We start from the raw sequence: 20787 nt of genomic DNA on the forward strand, positions 1-20787 counted from the left end.
CTGCAAGCTATCAATCAAGGTAGAGATGTTGGTGCTGGGGTAGGAAATGAGCTCTGGGAGCAGTAGTTCTTTTAGTGCTATGTCACACCCAGAGCACTTAATGCCTCATTTGCATGTGAGTGAAAACAATGAAGTGCCCTTTGTGTGACAACGCACTTAAGGAGCGACCGCCTCAGAGCTCGTTTCCACACCCAGAACAGTATGTTTATCTTGAATGATAGTTTATGGTCTGTTTTCTTTGCCAGATGCTTGATGTCACACAGATACTGGGCCATCAAGCAAGCTAAGGAGACTAGTGCTGGGCAGGGAAAGGACTTTGGGAGGCAGAGGCCTGGGGAAGTGCTCAGTCACACCCAAAGCATTGTCATTCATATGCAAATGGGACAACTACTCAGGAATGCTGCAACAGATAGATGTTGATGGATTTACATTTCAAGCACCTGCATGCCCATTTATGCTGTTTGCAGGCAGGAGAGGTAGGGTTTAATCTTCCTGACAAATTAGTGTTTTCCCCCTAGTCACAAAAACATGCAAACTCTGTAGGCAGATATTAAAATCAAAAAGAATTCATGTAATATTCTAGTATTATTATTATTATTCTTTATTGTTATAGCGCCATTTATTCCATGGTGCTTTACATGTGAGGAGGGGTATACATAATAAAAACAAGTACAATAATCATAAACAATACAAGCAGTGGCGTAACTACAAAGTTATGGGCCCCGGTGCGAACTTCCAAATGGGGCCCCCCCGCCATAAAATTCAATGTAACCCCCATAGAATACAATGCAGCCCCCATCATAGTATAATGCAGCCCCTCCATACAGGGGCAGTGAGAAAGACACGAGCAAATGGTGATGAGGGGGCAGGGGAGAGGGCACAAGGGGGCAAGGAAGACAGGCACAAGGGGACACATGGGGGCTAGGAGGCAGGGGAGAAGGTTACAAGGGGACTAGTGGGCAAGGGAGACTGACACAAGGGGACAATGGAGACTGACACAAGGGGCACACGGGGACAAGTGGGCAAGGGAGACTGACACAAAGGGCACACGGGTACTAGTGGACAAGGGAGACTGGCACACGGGGACACAGGGACTAGTGGGCAAGGGAGACTGACACAGGGAACAGTGGGCAAGGGTGACTGATACAAGGGGACTAGTGGGCAATGGAGACTGACACAAGGGGACACACGGGGACAAGCACAAGGGGACACACGGGGACAAGGGACTAGCACAAGGGGACAAGGGAGACAGGCACAAGGGGACACACAGGGACTAGTGGGCAAGAGACTGACACAAGGGGACAAGGGATACAAGCACAAGGGGACACACAGGGACAAGTGGGAAAGGGAGACTGACACACAGGGACTAGTGGGCAAAGGAGACTGACACAGCCCGAACAGTGGTATATCCAGCACAGCCCGCACAGTGGTATATACAGCACAGCCCGCATCTCTCGCCCTCGCCCCCCCCCCTTCCCCCGAGAATGCCCCCACAGTCCAGTAAAAAAAAAAAAACACTCTCCTTACCTTTCCTCTTGCCAGCGTTGCTTCCTGCTCCGGTCTCAGGCTCGGCTGCAGTCTGCCCGGGACACAGCAGGTGCGCGATGATATGACGTCATCGCGCACCCGCAGTGTCAGAGGCAGAGCGGGGAATGATGGGAGAGGGAGCGTCTGTAGACGCTCTCTCCTCCGTCATTGCATTCAACTGTACCGGCGTCATAGACGCCGGTATAGTTGAATGCGACGGCAGGGGGGTGAGTCGGCGGCGGCGGGGGGGAGGCAGATCGAGCTACCCATGACTGGCACCGGCTCTTCTGGCATTTGCCAGAAGTGCCTGATGGCCAGTCCGGCCCTGCTCTGACCTGCCGGCCCTGGGCCCTTGACCTGCCGGGCCCGGTCGCGATGGCGACCGCTGCAACCGCGGTAGTTACGCCCCTGTCCATACTGTACAATGGCCACACATAGTGCTCCATACTGTACAATGGCCACACATGATATTGCCTACAGTATAATGGCCACACATAGTTACTCCTACACACGTGGCTGAGCTCCGTACACATTGCACATGCGGCTCCCCTCCGTACACCTCGTACAGACCCGGCTCCGCTCTGTACACCTTGCACACACGGCTCCGCTCTGTACACCTCATACACACGCGACTCCGGTCCGTACACCTCGTACACACCCGGCTCCGCTCCATATACCTCATACACACACGGCTCCGCTCCGTACACCTCATACACACCTAGCTCCGCCTTGTACACCTCATACACACACGGCTCCGCTCCATACACCGCATACACACCCAGCTCCGCTCCGTACACACACGGCTCCGCTCCATATACCGCATACACACCCAGCTCCGCTCCGTACACCTCGTACACACACGGCTCCGCTCCGTACACCTCATACACACGCGGCTCTGGTCCGTACACCTCGCACACACCTGGCTCCGCACCATACACCTCATACACACCCAGCTCCGCCTTGTACACCTCATACACACCCGGCTCCGCTCCGTACACCTCGTACACACCCGGCTCCGCTCCGTACACCTCATACACACCCAGCTCCGCCTTGTACACCTCATACACACCCGGCTCCGCTCCGTACACCTCATACACACACGGCTCCGCTCTGTACACCTCATACACACCCGGCTCCGCTCCGTACACCTCATACACACACGGCTCCGCTCTGTACACATCATACACACACTGCTCTGCTACATCCACACAAACCCCTCCTGACCTCACACAAAAGCTTACCCTCCTCCAGCATGATGACAACCAGCACTGCACTACTGTCCTGCACTACACGGAAGCCCTTGATCATGTGACTCCGACTCCTCCCCTCCTGTGACCTCATCACAGGTCCTGTGCGCACAGAGCAGCTGCAGCCATAGTTGTGTGCGGCTCTCTGCGGTGGAGGGACTCTGCTGCGGGACAAGTGCAGTCCCACCCGTGATCGCGCATGCACTGAGAGCCTGCACGTGCACCAGGGCCTGTAAAGAAGGTTTATTTAAAGAGCCGGCGGCCCATTTTGTAGCTCAGAGTTCTTAGGGGCCCGCCCAGTCTGCTGGACTGGAGGGGCCCCTAAGACTGCGGGCCCCGTCGCAATTGCGACCCCTGCGACCGCGGTAGTTACGCCCCTGAATACAAGTCATAACTGGTACAGGAGGAGTGAGGACCCTGCCCGCGAAGGCTCACAATCTACAAGGAGATCGACAAGTATGAGCTTAATATCATCTAATAAGGCTTATGTACAGGGCTTGTCTTCATGAGTCAACCCCTTTAGTCATATAGAAATGATCTCTTTCTAGGAAAGCCTTAATGTAATTCAGATAAACATTTTCCAAGATTTATTAATGGGGGTTTTCAGGTTATTCATTAATCCCTTTTTAATTGCCCCAGTGCACTATATACCGTAAATAATAAAAACCCAGTATATTTACCTCCCAGACTAGCACCTCTCCTCCGCACTTAGCCCTGTGTCCCCAGCTAGTCTCACGGCATAAACAATGGGCTCAGAGTGGAGGAGCAGTACCAGTCCAGTAGGACAGCATGTATATGGTAAATATTTTTCATTCATTTATGAAGCACATTGGGGAAATGGACGATCTCTACGTTTTACGGAGTTAACGTCAGGAGAGTTTTCCACTGGTAAGTTCTGGAGAGCTATTCTAAAGTTCCCAATGGGACACAGGGATGCACTTTTTTGAAATACCACTTTTCCCAATTGTATCAATGAATGACTTAACATTTATGCTCCGAAATAGAGGGAGGGCTTACTAAGCTTATTACTGAATTTTGGATACTACAAGTATAGGACGGCCTAACTTATAGAGTCTGGAAGCAGAACTTGTCATTAACGAGCATATTGGTCATGACAAAACTGGTGATAACAGGGGCGTATGTAATCATAACTAAAGGCCACACTTCAGTTCTGCTACCTGCTTCAGTTCTGCTACCTGCTTCAGTTCTGCTACCTGCTTCAGTTCTGCTACCTGCTTCAGTTCTGCTACCTGCTTCAGTTCTGCTACCTGCTTCAGTTCTGCTACCTGCAGATACAAGTAATATTCTTCTATCAAAATTGATTGATAAAGCATCTATTATAAAGAGTCTATCCTTCTGAATTCACACATCCAAAGCAAACTAACAATCCTGAGTCACCAAGGAATGCTGGGAGATTTTAGCTCTGCAGACAGCAGAATATTACATGTAATTCTGAGCTATATTACAGGTTTTATAATAGAAACCACTACATATAACTAGATGCATCACACCACATTGACTCACAATGGAGGATCGGTCTGATTTCATCTACATTATCAATCCTCCAAACTAAACAGTCATTGCATATATAACCAAAGCCCATTTACTGAGAAACAGAATTGTATTATAGCACGACTATGTAATGAAAGGGCCATAGACAAAGATCGTTCCCACTACAACCACTTGCAGTACCCAACATTAGTTTTTCTCAGTTCAAAGTAAAGAAAATTATTGACTTTCCATTTCCGTCCAGAAGAATGTAGGATTCCCAAGTTGTAAACCGTGTTGAGTGTAAGTGCTTGTTAGTCGAATTTCGAGTATTGCAGGTGCTCGAGTGATATGTTCGAGTCCTCGCTGCCACATATTCCGCGGCTGTCAGCCACAAAACCTGCAGGGATTGCCTGACAAATGGGAAATCCCTGTCTAACACCCGCAAAACACATGGACTCGAACAGGTCACTCGAGCACCCGCAATACTCCGTGTAGCGTAGGCAAAGTTGAGTAACGAGCACTTGCGCTCATCACTACTTGTAAGGCTATGTGCACACGTCAGGATTCTTTGCAGAAATTTCCTGCACAAAACCGGACATTTTCTGCAGGAAATCTGCATGCGTTTTTTTCGCGTTTTTTGTGCGGATTATTCACGTTTTTTTCTGGAGTATCCCAATGCATTAAATAGCGGGATATCCGCAAAAAAAATCAGGAAACTTAATCAACATGCTGTGCTTTTTACCGTGATGCGTTTCTTTTTTTTTTCTGGAAAATAACGCAACATGTGCACAAAAATTGCAGATTGCATTCTATTAATAGGATGCTAAATGGATGCAGTTTTATCGCATTTTTATAGCGAAAAAACACAAAAAATCCAGAACATGTGCACACAGCCTAAAGCATGCCCATTTTGCCGATTTCCACAGCTCCTAGAAAGTTGTACTGAGTATTACACATACTGAGACCTATAGAGCAAAAAAAGAGAGAAACAGACTAGGTCTATAGTATTAAGGATCACCACACTGGACTATGGCTATAATAATAAAGACACAATTTTATTCAAACAACAATATATATAGCAAACCACATACATTTGTTTAAAAACACTTAGAAAGGCATATTATTGCCATACAACACAGACCCACAATAGGGTTAGTAGCCCACACTAAACTCACTCAATAAATGTGGTAGTTATCCTGATACAACCTAAACTGCATAGACAGCATACCCATTACTTTACAAATAGCCAAATAAAGTGCACAATAAATGCAAAACCTATAGATGAATGTACAGAGGTGAGGCTGAACATAAGGGGTTAATAAAAAGCACAATACAATAGCCCCACCAAATGCATCAATGCACCCTAACCGCCAACAAGGGGGCAGGTATATAACACCATGGCTAAGAGAAAAAGTAAAAGTAAAAGCAATAAAGAGGCCACAAAGGGCTACTCAGATCACTGGTATACTGAACAGTTTAGCATGCTTATGGAAAAAGATAGAGCCAAGCGGCCAACAGATAACATAGCCACTTAATGGTGGAATGGCGTATAGTTACCGATAGTCCAGCAACCCCTAGTGCACAGGTAAATCATGCAGCTGGACTGGCTCTAAGTGTGGGCTACACAGCTACCCAACGCGTGTTGCCACCTGCTAGTGGCTTCATCAGGGGTAATGTGCACGTACACGGTCTGCTATTTAAATATAGAAAGCATATAATTTTTACCTGAATCAGCTGTGTCGCTGAAAGTTCCGCCGCATGGAACTACAGGCGGCAGCCATTACAGACAAGAGCGCATGCTCCGGCGTGTCATGGGCGTCGGCATACTCAGGCAGAGTTGCCAAGGATACACGACACTACCAATAAGGCGCATGCGCACAAGGAAGGTAAACAGTCCAAATGTATGTGGTTTGCTATATATATTGTTGTTTGAATAAAATTGTGTCTTTATTATTATTGCCATAGTCCAGTGTGGTGATCCTTAATACTATAGACCTAGTCTGTTTCTCTCTTTTTTTGCTCTACTGGTTAATTTTAGGTCTTTATGTGATCCCACGATCCGTGGTGCCCCCTCAAAACTACTTTGATACATACCGAGACCTATACATTCCCTCCTCACTGCAGAGTTGTTGGAAAAGAAAAAAAAAAAGAAAAGTGAATTGGGATTTATGGAAGTCTCAGCTTTCATATCATTGCTCTACAAACATTTATTATCTACAGCGTCCATAGGTGATAAATGTTGGTAACGGCTGGAATGCTCCTTTTAGTTAACTTGGAATAATTCTTTAAAATGAAAAATCTACATGAGAATAAAAAATAGGGAAAAATCAGGAGGTGATAAATACTTCACAACACAAAACAAAACAGGATGCACATTTATATTTTGCAGGCCGTACAATATAGTGTGCAAATGAATGAATGATATTCACATCAGCAGAAATCTCCAAAATTAGAACTACCCCATTAACAATACCAAAGAGCCAACAACGCCAGTGGGATACGACTTCCTACAGTAAACCTGCGTTACACTTATACGTACGTCTTCTTCGCGGCTCCAGAGCTGTAATATAATGAAGCACATGGCTCCACAGGAGTCTGCGTGTCTATGCTGAAACAAAGGGAGCGGAAAGACCTACTCGAGGCAAATCCACAGCCAAATTGTTCTCATACTTTCGCATCCCTGACATTTCTGGATAGGTCATTGCTCCCAAGAAAAGTGTAAAAGAAACTTGCCTGCTTTGTTAAACTGGAACAGGCTACTTAGTATCAAGTAGCTTAACCCCTTCCGCGTTAGCTCTCTGCAAGTGACAAGCGTCACTATAAGGGTTAATCATGTAACGCACACCTCATAGACCCTGTCTATAAAAAGCACTTAAGTGTGACTCTGGTGTAAAAAGACTTCCCATTTCCTTACGTTTCAATGGCAAATAGCGAAAAGAGCCGAATCCTGAGCCGTCTAGAGAGCCCTCATATAGGGTCACACTGTTTTAGGAGTGATGTCATGGAAAGAACAGGCATGCTAATTAGAGACTGGAAAATCGTGCTTCTGGGGGATTTGCAAGCCCCAAACAAATACACATTTTTTTTTTTTTAAGAAAAAGGAATCATTCACACTAAAGTATTCAACTCGCCGAACAGCACAAATAACATTTCCCCAACACTATTCATTCTTGCAAGACTTCTACAAGTCAGAAGTTAAGATGTACAACAGATAGGATGTGTCAGATCAATCTACAGATGTACAGCACAAGTTATTTTTACCATTGAAACAAAACTTCGGATTTTGGATAACAATAGTATACTCAATTTTTTTCTCCAAGGATAAATCTGTACAGTGGCTTGTGAAAGTATTTACCCCCTTGGTTTTTTACTCATTTTGTTACATTACAACCTGTGTTTAAATATTTTTGTAATCTGAGTCTAAGTTGGTTGTGAGAAAGAGGCATAAATTAAATTTATGGGATCAAATAACTAAAAATTGGCATGTACATATGTATTCACCCCTTTTGCTATGAAGTCCTTAAAAACTTATGGTGCAAGCAATTCCATTCATAAGTCACACGCTCAGCGACAGGAAGCCCACCTGTGTGTAATCCAAGAGACCCATAGGCGGTCAGTATATACACACTGGCTGCAACACCATTAAGAGGCATCACTAACCAAACACCATGAGGTCCACGGAGATCCCCAAACATATCAGGGACATAGTGATTGAGAAGTACAAGTCAGGGTTGGGTTATAAAAAAAATCCCCATCTCTGATGATCCCTGGAGCACCAACAAATCCATTATCAAATGAAAAGAACATGGTACCACAGCAAATCTGCCAAGAGAGGGCTGTCCTCCCAAACGGTCAGCCCGGGCAAAGAGGGCACTGAATCACAGGCAGCACAGAAAACAAAAGGTAACGCTGAAAAAGATGCCGAGTTCCCACGCAGTGACTGTAGTATATCCATAGGACCACAATAAGCCGTACACTCAATAAAGGTGGCTTTTATGGAGGAGTGGGCAGAAAAAAGCTTTTACTTACACAAAAAAAACCCAAAAAACTGTAAGGCTTGTTTTCAGTTTGCGAAAAGACCCCCCCAAAGGTATGGAGGAAAGTGCTGTGGTCAGGGGAAATAAAAAAGGCAACTTTTTTGCCACCAAGATCGACACTATGTCTGGCACCAAACCAACACAGCTCATCACCCCAAGACCACCATCATCACAGTGGAACATGTGACCGCATCATGCTGTGGGGATGTTTTTCGGCAGCAGAGGCAGGAAAAAGGGTCCGAGTTGAGAGGAAGATTTTGCAACATACAGGGATATTCTTGAGCAAAACCTACTTTAGTCTGTCGGTAATTTGAGACTGGGACAGAGGTTCATCTTCCAACAAGACATTGACCCAAAGCATTCTGCTAAAGCAACACTCAAGTGGTTTAAGGGGAAACCTGTAAATGTCTCAAAACCTTAATCCTATAGAAAGCTTATGGAGGGAGATGAAGCTCCGAGTTGCCAAGCGACAGCCTCAAAATCTTAATGATTTAGAGATGATCTGCAAAGAGGTGTGGACCAAACTTCCTCCTGACAAGTGTGCAAACCCCATCATCAACTACAAAAAATGTCTGACTGCTGTGCTTGCCAACAAGGGTTTTGCACCAAGTATTAAGTCTTGTTTGCCAGAGGGATGAAGGCAAATTTATATAAATTCATACAATGTGATTTTCTGGATTTTATTTTTGATATTCTCTCTCTCAATGTTAAAAATAACCCACCCTTAAAATTATAGACTGCTCATGTCTTAGTCAGTGGGCAAACTTACAAAATCAGCAAGGAATCAAATATTTATTCCCCCATTAAGTTAAGTGGCATACCGTAATTGTCTGGTTTCATGTGGACCTTCATAGAGCGGGTGGGAGGAGGTCCCCTTTATCTCCACCGGCAGAGCTGCCAGGACCTGTGATGTCATGATCATGTGGTCAGTCACATGATGGAGTCACATGGTCTTGGGTTTGAATAACCAAGCTCTACAGGCAGTCTGGGTTCAGCTAGGCTGGAGAGAGGAGTCTCTAGTGGGTTGTGTGTCCTGAAGAAAGACTGAACCTGTGTTGCTCCAGAGTGTGGTGCCACCCGCATACGTGTGGACTGTGTTGCAGTGTTTTGGCTTTTTTTGTATTCTGTTTTAGCAGGAAAGACTGCATTTATTTTCCCTTCTTGTTGGTTTATGCCACAATACAATAAACTGAAGATTTAAAGAGACAGTGTTCCTATTTTCTACCTCTGTATACTGGTATACTGGCAAGTGAGTTGGAATACCACACCTGGGATAAAAACAAAATGAACATATACCCTGCAGTAAGTAAATAGTACATGTAAAAACATAGGGCATAAAAGACACTGAATACATCATGGTGGGATGGATTTTAGGCTTTTCTGATCAAACTAGTGTCAACTAAGTACCCTATGTAATTTACATGTACTATTACTATTTACTGAAGGATATTTGCTCATTGTTTTTATTCTAGGTTGGTGTTAGCTAATGGTCGCAGTGTAAATATGCACATACCCATTATACTTAAGGTACCGTTACACTAAACGATTTACCAACGATCACGACCAGCGATACGAGCTGGCCGTGATCGTTGGTAAGTCGTTGTGTGGTCGCTGGGGAGCTGTCTCACAGACAGCTCTCTCCAGCGACCAACGATCAGGGGAACGACTTCGGCATCGTTGAAACTGTCTTCAATAATGCCGAAGTCCCCCTGCAGCACCCGGGTAACCAGAGTAAACATCGGGTTACTAAGTGCAGGGCCGCGCTTAGTAACCCGATATTTACCCTGATATATAAAAGAGAAAGAGGACATACACAAAACCGGGGATCACCAAGAGAACAATAATGTAGTATATAGTACTCAATTTTATTATAGTCAAAACAGGACACAAAACACAATAAAAGCAGTTAAAAACCAAATAGGTACATCCCCAAAAGGGGGAAACCCCCCAAAAGCCGAGAACAGACTGATGCAGGAAAATACAGTACTGGTGTGCCGTGATATCACACAATTATACAACAGATGGAAAAAATCAAATGTACAATATACAATGGCTTAATAAGCGATAAATATCGTGTGTGCCTTATCGGCTTGAGATTGTTATGGCCATAACAATATAAGATGTAATAAAGCTCAAACAATGTATATATATATATAAATGTAAAAATGTATAGTATGATAATACCCAATCCAAAAATCCCCTTATATCTGCAGTACCACAGAAACCAAGTGTCTCTTATGTGGGGTCCTGGGAGTGCTTCCCCATCTTTTATTTCAGATTCTGTATATTTCACATGCAGTAATTTATACATGTGTTATTCACAGCATTTGGGACCCATTTTTTAGGTCTGATTATTCATCTACACCATTTTGTGCACCTCTATAAGGGGATTTTTGGATTGGGTATTATCATACTATACATTTTTACATTTATATATATATATATATACATTGTTTGAGCTTTATTACATCTTATATTGTTATGGCCATAACAATCTCAAGCCGATAAGGCACACACGATATTTATCGCTTATTAAGCCATTGTATATTGTACATTTGATTTTTTCCATCTGTTGTATAATTGTGTGATATCACGGCACACCAGTACTGTATTTTCCTGCATCAGTCTGTTCTCGGCTTTTGGGGGGTTTCCCCCTTTTGGGGATGTACCTACCGTATATACTCGAGTATAAGCCGAGATTTTCAGCACAAATTTTGGGGCTGAAAGTGCCCCCTCGGCTTATACTCGAGTCACGGTCGGCGGGTGAGGGGGAGAGGGCGCTGAGGCATACTTACCTAGTCCCGGCGATCCTGGCGCTCCCTCTGCCCGTCCCACTGTCTTCGGTGCAGCAGCCTCTTCCCCTGTACAGCGGTCACGTGGGACCGCTCATTAGAGAAATGAATAGGCTGCTCCACCTCCCATAGGGGCGGAGCCGCCTATTCATTTCTCTAATGAGCGGTGCCGGTGACCGCTGATAGAGGAAGAGGCTGCGGCACCGAAGACCAGCTGTCCGGGGGAAGGAGCAGGACGCCGGGAGCAGGTAAGTATTACATATTCACCTGTCCTCGTTCCACACGCCGGGCGTCGCGCCATCTTCCCGGCGTCTCTCCTCACTGCCTGTGCAGGTCAGAGGGCGCGATGACGCATATAGTGTGCGCGCCGCCCTCTGCCTGATCAGTCAGTGCGGAGAGACGCCGGGAAGATGGCGCCGAGGAGCTGCAAGCAAGACAGGTGAGTATGTGTTTTATTATTTTATTGCAGCAGCAGCACAGCTATGGGGCAATAATGGACGGTGCAGAGCACTATATGGCACAGCTATGGGGCAATAATGGACGGTGCAGAGCATTATATGGCACAGCTATGGGGCAACGGTGCAGAGCACTATATGGCACAGCTATCTATGGGGATGGTGCAGAGCACTATATATATGGCACAGCTATCTATGGGGCAACGGTGCAGAGCACTATATGGCACAGCTATGGGGCAACGGTGCAGAGCACTATATGGCACAGCTATCTATGGGGCAACGGTGCAGAGCACTATATGGCACAGCTATCTATGGGGCAACGGTGCAGAGCACTATATGGCACAGCTATCTATGGGGCAACGGTGCAGAGCACTATATGGCACAGCTATGGGGCAACGGTGCAGAGCACTATATGGCACAGCTATGGGGCAACGGTGCAGAGCACTATATGGCACAGGTATGGGGCAACGGTGCAGAGCATATATGGCACAGCTATGGGGCAACGGTGCAGAGCACTATATATATGGCACAGCTATGGGGCAACGGTGCAGAGCACTATATGGCACAGCTATCTATGGGGCAACGGTGCAGAGCACTATATGGCACATCTATGGGGCAACGGTGCAGAGCACTATATGGCACAGCTATGGGGCAACGGTGCAGAGCACTATATGGCACAGCTATGGGGCAACGGTGCAGAGCACTATATGGCACAGCTATGGGGCAACGGTGCAGAGCATTATATATATGGCACAGCTATGGGGCAACGGTGCAGAGCATTATATATATGGCACAGCTATGGGGCAACGGTGCAGAGCACTATATATATGGCACAGCTATGGGGCAACGGTGCAGAGCATTATATATATGGCACAGCTTTATGTGGAGTATCTATGGGGCAATAATGAACGGTGCAGAGCATTATATGTGACACAGCTTTATGTGGAGCATCTATGGGGCCATAATAAACAGTGCAGAGCATTATATGTGGCACAGCTTTATGTGGAGCATCTATGGGGCCATAATGAACGGTATGGAGTATCTATTTTTAATTTTGAAATTCACCAGTACCTGCTGCATTTTCCACCCTAGGCTTATACTCGAGTCAATAAGTTTTCCCAGTTTTTTGTGGCAAAATTAGGGGGGTCGGCTTATACTCGGGTCGGCTTATACTCGAGTATATACGGTATTTGGTTTTTAACTGCTTTTATTGTGTTTTGTGTCCTGTTTTGACTATAATAAAATTGAGTACTATATACTACATTATTGTTCTCTTGGTGATCCCTGGTTTTGTGTATGTCCTCTTTCTCTTTTATATATTGGCATTATCTCTTTGACATACTCCGGGCGGATCCCAGTCTGATAGAAGTATGATGGTGCCCTCCATCCCTCTTTTCCACCGATATTTACCCTGGTTACCATTGTAAAAGTAAAAAAAAAACAAAAAACACTACATACTGACATTCTGATGTCTGTCACGTCCCCCGCCGGCGTCCACAGGGTTAAAACTGCTTTCGGCAGGAGCGCTTGCTAATGCTGCCGAGAGCTTCCTGCACTGAATGTGTCAGTGCCGGCAGTAACAGCGGTGACGTCACCGCTGTGCTCTGCTTTACGGCCGGCGCTGACACAGTCAGTGCAGGGAAGCTCTCGGCAGCAGCGCGTGCATTAGCAAGCTTTAGACATCAGAATGTCAGTATGTAGTGTTTTTTTTTTTTTTTTACTTTTACAATGGTAACCAGGGTAAATATCGGGTTACTAAGCGCAGCCCTGAACTTAGTAACCCGATGTTTACCCTGGTTACAAGTGAACACATCGCTGGATCGGCGGCACACACGCCGATCCAGCGATGACAGCGACGAAATAAAGTTCTGGACTTCTAGCTCCGACCAGCGATATCACAGCGGGATCCAGATCACTGCTGCGTGTCAAACACAACGAGATCGCTATCCAGGACGCTGCAACGTCACGGATCGCTGTCGTTCTCGTTGGACAGTTGCTCAGTGTGAAGGTACCTTTACACCACCATGCTCTCCAGCTCATTTCTTTGGTTTTGCTTACAATGTAGTTTAGTTGTAAGTTAGTTTATAACTTGGCAAAAACATACATTGAATTCACAGAGGATAAGTAGATATCTCACCTTAAAGCTTTCCAAAGGTTAAAGTCCACTAAAAAACAAAACAAAATACTATGTGGCCATTTCAATAAAGCTTTTACACCAGAAAACAGAGTAAAACCATTAAAAAGCCAAACACAATTTGCACAACGGGGAGATGTGCAAAATTTTTTTTTTTTAAATTGTAATTTTTATTGAATTAAAAACTTTTAAATTTTTACTGGAAAAGAAAAATAAATTAGCCATTAAAATTTTTCACTATCATTTATAGGTTGTCAACCAATATTGTTCTATAATAATATTTTAACTTCCAGTTAACCCCTTAACGACCACCGATACACCTTCTAACGGCGGCAGTTAAGGGTACTTATGCCGCTGCGCTGCTTTTTAACGGAGCTGGGAAATAAAGGTATAGCACCCCCCAGAGTCAGAATTTCTCTGGGGTCTCTGCTACTCTGGGGGTAGCTGAAACCCCAGAGAACAGGATTCAGGTTGGTTTTTACCGACCCGGTTTTGCAGTATAACGATGACCGAAAAAAAAACAAAAAACCTCAGCTGTCCCTGCAAACCCCGTGAGGTTCCCTGGGCCGCCGACGTCTTCTTGCGGGAGAAAATGGTGGGCACATGTGCATTGTGCCCGCCGAGATCTGACAGCCGGCACCCGGCAACAATAGGAAATTTTTCCTATTGGTTGATTTTGATCACTGTGATAAATCAAACCCCCCTTTATCACCCCCTTAGTTAGCTAAAAATAATAATATAAAAAAGTATTTATTTCCATTTTTCCATTAGGGTTAGAATAGGCGGCTAAAGCAAGTTGGGCTATAGTGAGTTGGGCTAAAGTTATGGTTGGTATTAGGGTTAGGGGTGTGTTGGGGATAGGTTTGTGGTTAGGATTATGGTTGGGATTAGGGGGTGTGTTGGGGTTAGGGTTGTGGTTAGGATTAGGGTTAGGGGTGTGCTGGGGTTATGATTGGAGTTAGAATTGGGGGGTTTCCACTGTCTTGGTACATCAGGGGGTCTCCAAACGCGACATGGCGCCACCACTGATTCAAGCCAATTTTGCGTTCAAAAAGACTGGGATAGTGCGAGTGTGTGCTGTGCCACTCTTGATGAATTGCTCCCTATGTTTAAACTGCACCAATCCTGAACAAGAAATTCACAAAATAATGAAAATAATAAAATTATTTTTTTTTTAGCATTGGTTTATTGTCAGGGCAAGTGAAAAGTCATACATGTAAATTACTGTGTTGTCACAACACAGCTATTGGGTGACCCGGGACCAGGGGCTCCTTCCCTGACCCTACCACTAGGGGGCACCTAGCTCACCCTATTCCCCGGGATACTTCTGAAGGTTTAGATGCCGGGGCTGCCATCCTTGCCTTATCTCCTGAGTTAGCACTCCGTCTGTTCTCTTCCCCCACCCAGGTTAGAGGGGGGCTATTGTGCACCGCAGTACACCAACCCGACAAATAAGGCTACACAAACAAGGGATAACAGAAAACTCTAGGCATACAAAATATTCATTCACATAGATTAGAGGAAAATACGGGGGAGTGGAGGATGAGGAATAAACAAAAGTAGTGAAGAGAAACCACGCAACAGTCACAGATAACTCCTCCAACACTCCTTCTCAAATGAACACCTCTTCCTCCTGAAGCCATGCAGCAAATGCTAGCTCTGACAGGGATTTGCATCAGAGCCCAGATAATAAAGGGGAAGAGAATGGCTGAGCTCAGCTCACGGAGTTTTCCAACCTGATCGATTAAACCCTGTTCAGCCAAAAGGAATAATCACCATTTAAAATGAAGAAGTGCTTCTTCTCAGCACTGGAGTAGGAGCAATCAGACGATGCAGTCTTCTGGCTCCACATGTGACATATGTCCTGTTAATTTTTTTTTTTAATTCTAATTATTTTAGTTTGAGTATCTGACTTAACGGTGTTACATAGTTACAAAGGTTGAAAAAAAGACCCAGGTCCATCAAGTTCAAACCTTTCTCCGCCAAGTGTTCATTTTGACACTAAATTAATCAGAACCCGCAATGCTATGTGTATTGAGGAAATCTTTCATGCCTTTTTTAAAAGCTGTTATAGTGTCTGCCATTACTACCTCTTGTGGTAAGGCATTACAGAGGCTGACAGCTGTAACTGTAAAGAACCCTTTCCTATTTAGCTGTCGGAATCGCCTTTCTTCCACCTGTAATGAGTGGCCCCTGGTCCTTAGTATGGTCTTTGGTCAGTATTATGTCATTTATACATGTAAATGAGATCCCCCTCTGAGGCATCTTTTTCTAAGCTAAACAAGCACAACTTTTCCAACCTCTCATCATATGAGAGGCCTTCCCTCCCTTGAAATAATCTAGTTGCCCGCCTTATGAACTAACTTCTGAATATCTTTTTAAAATGTGGAGCCCAAAACTGGATGCCATATTCTAGATGTGGCCTCACAAGTGATTGTGGGTTTCAACCGGGTACTCCGGTTTCCTCCCACATTCCAAAGACATACTGATAGGGAATCTAGATTGTGAGCCCCATCGGGGACAGCGAAGGTAATGTGTGCAAACTGTAAAGCTCTGCGGAATATGTTAGCGCAAGATGACGATGGATGATGATGATTGATGATGATGGTGAATGATGGATGATGATGATATTGATGATGGTGAATGCTGATGATGATTTATTGATGATGATTGATGATGATGATGATGATGAATTATGATGATATTGATGATGGTGAATGATGGATGATGATATTGATGATGGTGAATGATGAATGATGATTATTATTATTCACCCTAAAATCTTGTTTGCTTTTGTAGCTGCTGCTTGACATTGCGTACTGGTTACAAGTAAGCTGAGCAGCAGAATACCCAAGTCCTTTTCTGTAGTCCTGAGTATACTCCCATTTAATATATATGCAAAAATAGGATTACTCCATCCTAGGTGAATTACTCTACATTTACCAACATTAAATCTCATTTGCCAAGTGTTTGCCCATTCAGACATCTTATCCAGATCTTTTTGCAAAATTGTTTCCTGTTATTTAGCCAATTCCTTACCCATCTGCATATAGATTCCCCCAGTCCTTGCCACTGTAGCTTCACTATAAGGCTGTTATGTGGTACAGTATCACATGCCTTTGCAAAGTCCAGATAAATCACATCAGCCACATTACCTACATCCAGATTTGCACTTAGAAACCCAATATGTTAGTTAAAGGGAACCTGTCACCCCGTTTTTTCAGTATGAGATAAAAATACCGTTAAATAGGGCCTGAGCTGTGCTTTACAATAGTGCATTTTTTGTCCCCTGATTCCCCACCTATGCTGCCGAAATACCTTACCAAAGTCGCCGTTTTCGCCTGTCAATCACGCTGGTCTGGTCAAAAGGGCGTGGTGAAATGGCTTTCTCCCCCACCTCTTGCTTATCTTCCCGGCTTTGGCGTAGTCTTTTGCGCATGCGCAACTGCCGAATGCACTGCGCAGTGGCAGACAAAGAGCGCAATCTGCGCTATTCACTGGCTTTTCTGTGGCGGCGGCCATCTTCCTGAGGCCGCGTGTGCGCAGATGGAGTGCCCTCCTACGGCTCCCTCCACGTCTCCTGGTATGCTGGCCCATTTCCTGGTACAGTATCTGCTCCATGCTCTGGACACTGTACTGACAGACAGAGCTACCCTTCATGCCACAGCTCACATTGATGTGCCATCTTGGATGAGCTGTGCTACCTGAGTAACTTCTGTGGTTTGTAGACACCGCCTCATGCTATTGTACCTCTAGTGGCGAGAGCAATGACAAAATACAAAAGTGACCAAAACAACAGCCAAAAAGGATGAGAGGATGAGAACAGAGAAATGTTCTGTGGTCACCACCTGCAAAATCACTTCTTTATAGGGGTTATGTTGCTAATTGCCTAAAATCTCTGCCTGTTGTACATTTCATATGCACAACAGCAATTGAAATTGATTCACAATCAGTGTTGCTTCGTAACTGGACAGGTTGGTTTCACAGAAGCGTGATTGACTTGGAGGCACATTGTGCTAAGTGTTCCCTTTATTTTTTTTGAGCAATGTATAGATTTTAATAAACATGTGTTCAAAAATACATTTCCAGTAATCGTCCATTAGAACGGATCCAGCAACAATCTGTTGACTAAAAAAAGTTATGCAGACAACTTTTTTATCCAACTAAAAAAAAAAATAAGAATTTAACTTCGTCCGTTTTTTTTGCTGTTGTTTTTTTTTTTTTTTAAACAGTGAAGTTTTTGCAAAACGGATCCATTAGTTATCCATCCGATTTTTGCTTACTGGATCAGTTTCAGATGGAAGAAAACAGATGGTTATTTACCATTTCTGTTTTCCATAGACTTCAATGGTAGATGTAACAAGGTGAAAGCATCAACATATCCATTGGGGTACTATGTGGAGTAATTGAAGAAAGACAAAATTTTGCCAGTTAACGTTATTTGCAAAATATTATTTATTTTTATTGCAGGGACGCCCTCTCTAATGACACAGAACAATAAATTGCAAAACAAAGTATAATACTGGCAGTGAATTTCAGGATACTCCACTCCTCAGCATGAACTGTTGGACACATTCTTGTATGCGCCGAGTTCACCATCCACGCCTCATGTATACAGCCTTGTTTTCAGAGATCCAGACAACTGACCATGTATCTACTGATAATATCACGGCAATCACTACAGTAGGTGACTTACCTTAGCAAAGAAACTCCATGAGAGATGAAGTGCAGAAGAGAGGCTACTCCTTAACTTCACTGACAGCAACATAAGCAGGAAACCAAAAATTCCACTGCAAGGAAAGAACAAAATTGTACTAAATCTTGGTAAACTGAACAACCAATTCATTATGCCCTCTTTAGAAAATTTGCGTAGAAAAGTCACAATGTTTTTGTGCAGCACGTAAACTTGCAACTTGTTATGGTTTTACGTCAGCACTGTAAACTTTCTTTTTTTTTTTAAAGGCTGTGGCCTAACAGGACACGACAGATTCACTGCAATTCATTCCACGAAAGTGGGGTAACGTATCTGACACATATAAAAATACATATAGAATTTACCCTGAAAAGCATAAAATGGTCATTAAAATATTAGCGCACAATAGGAAGGATGAAAAAAAAAAAAAAAAAAAAAAAAAAAAAAAAAGGGAAAGTGAACATCTATAATCTCCTAGCACACATACGATGACACGTCAGATGACGTCCTCTTCTGGTCTTCACGTTCCGGCTCCGGCGTACTTATCTTCCCTGTTGAGGGCAGAGCAAAGTACTGCAGGGCCTCTCTGACCTTTCCCGATGCTTGCACACTGCAGTACTTTGCTCTGCCCTCAACAGGGAAGATAAGTACGCCGGAGCCGGAACGTGAAGACCAGAAGAGGACATCATCGTAAGAAGATGGGAGACCCCGGACCGGACCGCGACACCCATCGGATCGGACCGCCCCTGGGTGAGTATAATCTAACCTCTTTTTCTCATCTTTTAGGTTACATCGGGGGCTTATCTACAGCATTACAGAATGCTGTAGATAAGCCCCTGATGCCGGTGGGCTTAGCTCACCGTCGATTTTGGGGGTGACAGGTTCCCTTTAACGTTCTTGCTAATAAGCCAGAGCACGGACCACTTGAAGTCTCTACTGAAAGTTGCACTAAACTAAACACAGTGTCCTACTCCAGCCGCTAGGCTACCATCTACAGGGCGGGAGCGAGCATCATAAGATTTTACACCATTTGTTGCCGCACTGAAGGCTGATGAGCAGGACGGTGCCAGCTTAGTGTAACCTGCAACACAGACTTCTGGTGGTCTCTGCTGTGGCTTATCAGCAAAAATCTGTAAAGCTATGTTCACAAGTTGCGTTTTTGCTAAGTTTTTTTGCAGGCAAAACCTGCTCGAAGATGCTATAAAAAAAACAAAAGCAGGTTTTGCTGCATTTGTTTGCCGCGTTGTTGTCTCTTATACATGCTGATAAAGTTTAGTGCACCCCTATCAAAAAAAATAAATAAAAATAAATCATGATGTAACTCCCTTAAGGTTTTTGCAGCAAAAACCCCCCCGATACCTGCACTTTTTGTTGCATTTTTGCATTTACCCATTGTTTCCTAAGGGTGAAAAAAACTCTGCAAATACGCAGGAAAAACACTGAAAGAAATGACATGCTGCAGTTTTCCAAATCAGCCAGGAAAATAAAACCAATGTGTGCACATGAGATTTCTGAAATCTCACAGACTTTGATGTACTGTAAAATGCAGCTTAAAATTTGGATAAATAAAAACGCAGCAAAAACGCAAAGTGTGAACATAGCCCAAAAGCGATTTAAAAAAAAAATAAAAATATTACACTGCAAAGTCCTGCAGAATCATAGTGATGAAAATGTTGGTATGTTTTAATTACAAAGATGCATTCACATGTTGCAGTCATACAATACAGTTTTGCAAGGATTTTAAAATCTTAGAAAACCACTAGAAGTGCGGCTTTATCATAAATTGCTGTTAGATTGAAAAAAAGCCTTCTTACCTAGCACAACATCCACTGTGAAAAGTATGAAAGTAGAGGAATGGAAACTCCAAGACACTGATAAGGTCACCTAAGGGGACAAGAAGAGACCGTATGAAGAAGCCTGCCGAGCGGTGGATTAATATAATGAGCAAGACCGCATCAAACAAAACAGCACACATTCAAAACGCAGCGTTCACCAGTTTTAGGTGTGAACTGCGTCATGCAATTATTCCAACTGATATGGTGCGACATTTTGGAAGCAAAATCTGAAAATTTCCTAACTACTTAATTTGATAAATGAGCAGTCGGGTAAGCGTGATTTGTAAAGGAGTTTGAGCGAGATTTATTAACTACCACTTATTTAGACTAAATTTTTAGATAATAAAAAAAAAAATAGTCCAACATGTAACAAGTGTTACACATTAGACGGATATTGTCCGAAACAGATTATATCAACATCGGCCAACGGTCTAATGTGTATTGTGGCGCCAGCCAACTGATGTTTGATTTCACAGTGTATTCCCGGAGATGAGCTGCTGGCCGACACGACAGCCGGCATTTTTCTTATGGAGGACGAACTAGTACTCCTGTAAATGGGAGAATCGGCTGAGATGT

General features: G+C 44.2%; 1 protein-coding gene across 2 annotated transcripts in view; it reads right to left on the bottom strand.

Moving 5' to 3' along the window:
• Positions 1 to 20787, bottom strand: part of SLC35D4 (solute carrier family 35 member D4) — a 189272-nt gene that overhangs the window by 36942 nt on the left and 131543 nt on the right. Inside the window, exons 12-14 of one of the 2 annotated variants that reach the window (XR_013217015.1) lie at positions 20191 to 20260; positions 18380 to 18473; positions 13687 to 13714 (exon numbers count right to left, since the gene is read on the bottom strand). Coding sequence is in view for 1 of the 2 variants with exons in the window: in XM_077270357.1 (XP_077126472.1) it covers positions 18380 to 18473; positions 20191 to 20260 (164 nt within the window). In the remaining variant the exon portion in view is untranslated. The remainder of the gene's footprint in view (positions 1 to 13686; positions 13715 to 18379; positions 18474 to 20190; positions 20261 to 20787) is intronic. The other variant, XM_077270357.1, reaches the window with a different exon arrangement.

The sequence above is a fragment of the Ranitomeya variabilis genome, chromosome 6 (genome assembly GCF_051348905.1).
Source record: "Ranitomeya variabilis isolate aRanVar5 chromosome 6, aRanVar5.hap1, whole genome shotgun sequence".
NCBI classification, from domain to species: Eukaryota; Metazoa; Chordata; class Amphibia; order Anura; family Dendrobatidae; genus Ranitomeya; species Ranitomeya variabilis.